The 7,265-nt window shown below is 45.4% G+C and overlaps 2 protein-coding genes across 2 annotated transcripts in view; both read left to right on the top strand.

Moving 5' to 3' along the window:
• Positions 1-2,033: 2,033 nt before the first annotated feature.
• Positions 2,034-6,298, top strand: LOC119319266. Its single transcript, XM_037593753.1, has 2 exons — positions 2,034-3,306; positions 5,856-6,298. The coding sequence occupies exon 1, from the start codon at positions 2,116-2,118 to the stop codon at positions 3,271-3,273; it is 1,158 nt and encodes a 385-aa protein (XP_037449650.1). The 5' UTR covers positions 2,034-2,115; the 3' UTR covers positions 3,274-3,306; positions 5,856-6,298.
• Positions 6,299-6,985: 687 nt separating this feature from the next.
• The window catches only part of LOC119315445 (transcription termination factor MTERF4, chloroplastic-like), a 1,572-nt gene continuing 1,292 nt past the window's right edge, over positions 6,986-7,265 (top strand). Inside the window, exon 1 of the mRNA XM_037590075.1 lies at positions 6,986-7,231. Coding sequence (XP_037445972.1) covers positions 6,986-7,231 — 246 coding nt within the window. The remainder of the gene's footprint in view (positions 7,232-7,265) is intronic.

The raw sequence follows: 7,265 nt of genomic DNA, 5'->3' as shown, positions 1-7,265 counted from the left end.
ACAAAACCATGCTCCATGTTGATACTTGTCATGAAAGGACCGATCCTTGAGCAAATGAAGATCGTTCACACGCCGGTTACCAGGTAAGAAAACATTAGCCAACAAGTGTCGATGAGGAAAAACGCGCAAAAATGTTTCTCTCTTTATAGTAGGAATTCAGCGTCATTGTTGTCGTTGTTGATTCAGCACATTTACATGTCTGGAAGAGCTTTTGTATAAATTTACTGTTTTTCCATTTCTTTAAGGAAGTTGTAACACAATTATTTAATACCAACAAGCTAAGATAGGTATTTTAATGTAATACTTATTGGTAAAAACAATTATTGTACAATGCTTAGAACATACAAAAACATCTCCAGCCTTGTCTGTGAATACACCACTGCTGGTCCGAGCAGAGCTGGTGTGCTATCCGTGTTGCTTAGTAAGCTCCTTCGCGAGACGCAACCATGTCACGATCCATAGGTCCGTCGAGATGCACCATTGTGGCTCCGAGTACAAGTGAGGAGGATGTTGGAGTTGGAGACGACATCATGATCGTGCAACAGGAGTGGATGTGTTACGCCACTGTGTTATTGGTTTAGTGATAAGGCAATCGGAACCTGCATGTAGGTGTAGAATTAAGTTCTCAAAATCAAGCTTTGGAGAATCCTATTTATTTTCATTTTCATTTTTATTTTCGTACAATCCAGACGTCACCTTGTGAGATGTATGTATTATTGTTCAGTAATTGGATCAATAACGCTCAATCTACAGTGGATCACAGGTGTTCTACTACGCCTTTCAAACTAATCATAAACCTACATGTCAACCAGTCCGTTGAATCCGTAGGAAATCCCCCATAAGCCTAGCATTGTTCCTATTAGCATGTTATTCGATGTTTCACTTAATGTTTATTTTTCAATTTTGGAAAAGGAGGTTGAGACCCCAGTGCATTATTGCGACGCACACATTCAATTTTGTTATTAAGCAACATATATAACAAATGAACCATGGTCGAATCATTACAAGTAACTAAATTCACACCTACGGCTAAGTTGATTTGTTCTCCGGCAATGCCTCCAAGAAAAGATAAACCTCCTTGCGCCATCATTGTCACGCCCGTCCATAGACGAAGGATTTTCATCATGGTTGTCGAGCCTAGCAGACTGATAAAACAACAAGTAAATAACACCTTCAACAATGTAGCGACGCAAATTCGTCGTGTCTGACCCGTTCTATTCAGCATCTTGATGGCAGATCATTTGATAGTCACATTTGCAATCATGTTAGCGCCGCCAACGAGCATCCATAGCGACCATGGCCACTATGTCAGCAGATAAGTTGATGCGCCTGCATCTACTCCCTCTGTCCCATAATATAAGACGTTTTTGTAAGCCAACATAGTTTGCAAAAACATCTTATATTGTTGGGCGGATGGAGTATTTATTTCATGTAGAAAGTATCAAAGGCATGCAAAGATTGGCAAGGGGTGCAATTAGCCATACTTGCCAAGTCATGAGTCTCCTTACTACAAACACGTTTTTCATGCCACGAAATCACATGTCAGAAATGAGTTCCTACGAGACTTATCTCCTTCACATATATTTTTCAAGGGCAACACGCTAGACTTAATCTCCTGTTTTAGGGTTACTTAATCTTCTTTTTCTAGAATCCGAGGGTCATTTAGTCTCCCTCATTTTTTTGAGGCAAACGGACGCAACTTTATTATCCAGACGAAAGAATGTTTATAGGTATAGGAACTGAGTCGTAAAGAACCCCAAGCCAAACATGACGACCGATGCCTAAGGAGGAGAGGAAGCGTGTTGAGCCTTCAAAGTTAAAGTTTCTATGTTCATGACTTATATTACAACTCTGGAACAAATTTTGCCTATACTTAATGTCCTTCATTTTTTCTTGAAAACAACATTTTTTTAGAACAACTTAATCTCCTTCATGATCCACTCTGTTTCATCATCATTGTATAAACCTTTGAAACAAATTCGTGTACAAGAGTCGTAGCCCATCCCATCCCAGCCCAGCCCAGCCCAGCCCAGCCCGTCACTCAAGGTGACACCAACGCAAGCCTACCCTCGCCACTCTGTTCCCCATTCCCTCGCCGCCGGCCGCCGCGCCGCCATGCTCCGCCTCCGCAGCTCCATCCTCGCCCACCTCCTCTCATCTCCAGCCACCTCTCCCGTATCCCCTCTCCACCGCCTCCTCTCAGCCGCAGCGCCAGCCATCTCCACCCCGACCACCGGGTTCGCCGTGGAGGACTACCTCGTCAGCACCTGCGGCCTCACCCGACCCCAAGCCCTCAAGGCCTCCGCCAAGCTCTCCCACCTCAGGTCCCCTGCCAAGCCCGAAGCCGTCCTCGCCTTCCTCGCCGGCCTCGGCCTCTCCGCCGGCGATGTCGCCGCCCTCGTCGCCAAGGACCCGCAGTTCCTCTGCGCCAGCGTGGAGAGAACACTGGCGCCCGTCGCCGCGGGGCTCTCCGGCCTCGGCTTATCGCGATCTGACATCTCGCGCCTCGTCTCGGTTACTGCCGGCCTCTTCCGGCATAGATCCATCGTCTCCAACGTACAGTACTGTCTGCCCCTCCTCGGCTCCTTCGAGAACCTCTTACACGCGGTCAGCCATGGCTCCAGCCTTGTCGGATCTGATCTCGAGCGGGTGGTCAAGCCCAATGTCGCTCTCCTGCAAGAGAGTGGGCTAGGTGTTTGTGATATTGCCAAGCTGTGCCTCAATAGGCCACGGCTGCTCAGCAGCAACCCAGAGCGCGTCCAGGCGGCGTTGGCGTCCGCCGAAGCACTCGGTGTACCCCGTGGATCCGGGATGTTCAGGTATGCGATTGAAGCTGTTGCATCCTTCACCGAGGAGAAGATCGCTGCCAGAGTGGACTACTTGAAGAAGACATTCAGGTGGTCGGATGCCGACGTGAGCATTGCTGTGTGTAAGGCTCCGAATTTGATCGCAAAATCAAAGGAATCACTGCAGTGCAGGTCTGAATTCCTCATCTCTGAGGTGGGGTTGGAACCGGCCTACCTCGCTCAACGTCCGGCAATGGTCTGTTACAGCCTAGAGGGCCGGATGAGACCCCGGTACCACGTTGTAAAGTTTCTCAAGGAAAATGGATTGCTCAAGCACGACCCGAGCTACTATACTGTTTTCAAGGAGAGCGAGAAGTATTTCGTGGATAAGTTCATATGCCCTCACAAGGAAGCTGCACCACACCTTGCAGAAGATTATGCTGCCGCTTGCGGAGGGGAAGTGCCCGCTAGATTCAGATTTACATGAACCAACAACGGGCTGTGAGAAGCGATAATGCTGGTAATTTATGATTCAGCGTTATTTGCCAAACTGAATGTTTGTTGTCTGATGCATGTTATTTAGTATTGGTAATCCTGGGTAAAGGGCAGCCCGGTGCATGTAGCTCCCGCTTGCGCAGGGTCGGGGAAGGGTCCGACCACTTTGGGTCTATAGTACGCAGCCTTTCCCTACATTTCTGTAAGAGGCTGTTTCCAGGACTTGAACCCGTGACCTCATGGTCACAAGGCAGCAGCTTTACCACTGCGCCAAGGCTCCCCTTCATTGGTAATCCTGGGTGAAACTGGTAATTTGATTATGTGTCACAGAATGCTGCTTACATCATTCAGTAGAGAAGAAAGTATAGACCTGCAATAAACTTGTCCATCCTCATTTGCATAATATTGACACACATAGTGGAACTAAGAGTGTGGAGATCAGGGCATTCTACAAATGCTTTCAACTATCGATAAAGCGTATATCTGCACGCTCTATCTCTATGTTCTCAATGGTCATTGCAGTTTCAATGCAATCCTCAATCTATCTTTCCATCGAAAAAGATTCTTATTTTGGCCATGATGATACGAAGTATCAAAATTTTCCTTTGGTCATCCAGTTTTGACCTAGTTTTTTGGCTGCTTCCTCTAGTTCTTGTAAGCTGAAACTCTTTGTTCTTCCTGCAATAGCTTTGTTTATGAGATATTGCCTGTTTGAGAAAGCTAGTCATTGTTTACTAGTAGTAGTTTGTATCAGTTTTCTTAGTTTTTTCCCCCGTATTTTTTGGATGGCCTACTGGCTGATACTTTTTCTACGGGCATATGAGCTCAAAATTGAATAATGCTATAATAGTTGCTCTGTTATTGATAGCTGTTGCTGTTCTGAAAGTACTTGGCAGTTTCATGGTTATTTCAGAGTTTTGGCTTAGCTTTTGAAAGCCTTATATTAGTTAAGCTTTCTCAAGCACAGAAAGATAGGTCATGTTGTTTCCTTCAAATTATTTATTATGATGTAAATGTATTATGTATCTGGAGGATTATTTTGACTAAAATTCGAGCCATTGGGTCCATTTTATGCCACACGAGTTAAGCTCTATGTATCCGCACATACGGTGGGTGTAAACTTGGACTGTTGGAGTCATCAGGTTGATGTTGTAGTTAACACTTTAGTTATTTTTTCCTCTTTATTCCCTTCAAGGATCACTGATGGCAGTGCGCTTAGTTACTTCCATGTTTTCTACCATCAACCTGTTTGTGGCCCTCTTGTTGGTGGAAGTGCTGAATCAAAGGATGTAAATAAATGGCTCGATTAGATGATTAATGGTATGAATCTTCGCCAGTCAATACCAGAGTGGTGATCCTCGCAAGTTACTTATTTAGTTGCTGCTGATACTATGTCAGCACTATGGGGAACTGCGTGTGCCTTTTGGGTCTAACCCATCACAAGAGGTGCTTCCTTTGTTTCATGCTTTATTTTGTTGCAGTTATAGTTGGACTTACATTACCATTATATTGTGTGCATGTTCCCCTTTCCATAATTATTAACTTGGAATTTTCATTAGAAGCAAGATGTCCATAATGCACGTTCTACTTAATCAAACCTTGTTCTGTCATACATGCATTAGACTTGCTTTTTTTATGATTCTGTATGGTATTATTGTTTGGCTATATCGTAGGTTGTGATTGCACATTTCCCACTCCGTTGTTCTGTACCTAATACTACTGGCTACTGTCCGTCATGTTTTTTTTATGTAGGCTACTGTTTGGGATGGTTCCTTTCAAGGACCAACATATTACTGAGTTGGCTTTTATATCAAGTTGTATCTCAAATTATAGATTGGTGTTACGATCTAGATTTAGCTGAATGTCTTAACTCGTCTTTTAGAAATATCAGGTGGAACCTTGCAAACTTGATATTTTTTTTGTTCTTCTGTTGGTTAAAATAAACTAGACCATACATTTGTTAGCACCATTGATGATTTGAGTATTTCTTTAACCCTTGCATATCAAATTCTTGTTTGAGTTATTGTTAATAAGGTACAGACTGTCTAGAGATTGCAAATAACTAAGCTCTTTTCGTCTTGTAAGAGAAGTAGTGCTCATATGGGGGGGATTTTGGATCCAATTATCGTTTCATGAAAATATACACTCTGAAAGTCAGATGCAGGTAGTTCCTTTTTATTCTTTTAGCCAAGTGTCCCCCAGATGAGGCAACTATCCGTCTTTTAGTTAAGATCGATGAAAACTGGTCTTTCTTGGGCTCTTTGCCTTTAAGGAAAAACAATATTAGATGATTTTTCCTTGCGACCTGTTTACACTGTCTGAAACAAGAGATAGATTTTTGTCGTACCCTTTTTTTGGTTAGACTCTATAGAGCAAGCATGTCACCAATTTGGCTACAACGGTCTCCATGTGTATATTCATTTAGTGTGCTGACTAGAGAAGACATGGCAGGCACACATAGGCAGTAATGGTCGAACCAAGGACATTTACACTGGAGATGTTGTTTTACACTAATCCACGCAAACTCTGAAGTTTTCACTTTACTGAATTTAGGTGGTGCTTTGTTTCTTCCAGGAGGAGAAAATGTGCTGAAACTGGATGTGTATCATGGTCCTTTCTTCTTCGAGGAGACGGAGCATGGCGCAAACTGGGGGTTTGCCTATACGTGATTCTGAAGGAGGATCAGCTCCGCTTCGATGCATATTTGTTGCAGGCATAGCTAGGCGTGGTGCCTATGGTATATCGAGCTATAGTGCCGCAGACGCCGAGTATGGTATTTTATTGTAGGGCAAGTATAGTGTTTTGGTCTATTTTACTCAATGCATATTGACATGCTGCCTGGTCTCGTCTCTATTTTTTCTCTTTTGTGAGAGCTCCCTGATCTCATCTCACTGGGCAGTAACTTGTATGAGCACTGCCATGGGTTTAGTGCAACATTCAGAGTGTATCATGTTTGGAGCTGTTTTCATGTTTAACAGATGACCGCGTTCATGAAAAGAAGAGATATAATCCGTCTATTGTAGAAAAAGTTTAACAGCCTTCCAATATTACTCAGTTCTTTTGCCTCTCTCGAAACGCACATATATATCACAAGATAACGGGTGAACAAAAAGATCAATGGCTTGGTCGCCGGAAAATCGCACCGACCTTGACTAGATACCCTAACCAAATGAACCCGTTATAAATTGCATCAACAAAGAGGGGGGCGGTGTACGGCAAACTTTGTTGGACGTAGTGCAACCTCTTCGCCCCGACGACACCACTAATAAGCCCTAACCTACCTCTATCTATAGGTCCGACCCGAGGGTAGGGTTCCCCCACACACAAGAGTGACGGACAGGAGAGAAGTAAACCCACATGCTTCCCGATGAGCAGGCATCAAAGGGGTAATCAAGAAACTTCTTGTAATCGATCCCGGGAAATTACTAGCCTAAATGAGTCATCTATTTTGACTGGCTATATGAGTCATTTTGTTTGTATAAAATGCGCTCCGAATGTCTTTTTTTTTTTACAAAAATATTGGACGAGACAACACGTTTGTAAACGGTCAGGCAGCATGAGCCATGAGGCGACACCGACGCGTGGGGCCCACTCCACTTTGGGTTGACCACCAACGGAAATCTTCTCCACGGCCTCCTCCTCATTCCCGCACCAACGCGTTCCCCTTTACCTCGCCGCCGGCGCCACCGCGCCGTCGCGCCGCCATGCTCCGCCTCCGCCTCCGATGCCGCGCCCTGTCCCAGCTCCTCCCGCCCCCATCCTCGTCTCCCATCTCCCAGCTCCTCGGCTACCACAGCCGCCTCCTCTCCGCGGCCGCGCCCGTCGTCTCCCCGAACCCTAGCTTCGCCGTCGAGGATTACCTCGTCTCCACCTGCGGCCTGACCCGAGCCCAGGCACTCAAGGCCTCCCCCAAGCTCGCCCACCTCAGGTCCCCCGCCAACCCCGACGCCGTGCTCGCCTTCCTCGCCGGCCGCGGCCTCTCCG

The sequence above is a fragment of the Triticum dicoccoides genome, chromosome 6A, assembly GCF_002162155.2.
Source record: "Triticum dicoccoides isolate Atlit2015 ecotype Zavitan chromosome 6A, WEW_v2.0, whole genome shotgun sequence".
Taxonomy (NCBI): Eukaryota; Viridiplantae; Streptophyta; class Magnoliopsida; order Poales; family Poaceae; genus Triticum; species Triticum dicoccoides.
The sequence above is the reverse complement of the archived record's forward strand: the minus strand, read 5'-3'. Positions and strand labels throughout refer to the sequence as shown.

Excerpts from the sequence above, each read along its gene's own strand:
- LOC119319266 (XM_037593753.1), top strand. The coding sequence starts at position 2,116 with ATGCTCCGCCTCCGCAGCTCCATCCTCGCCCACCTCCTCTCATCTCCA.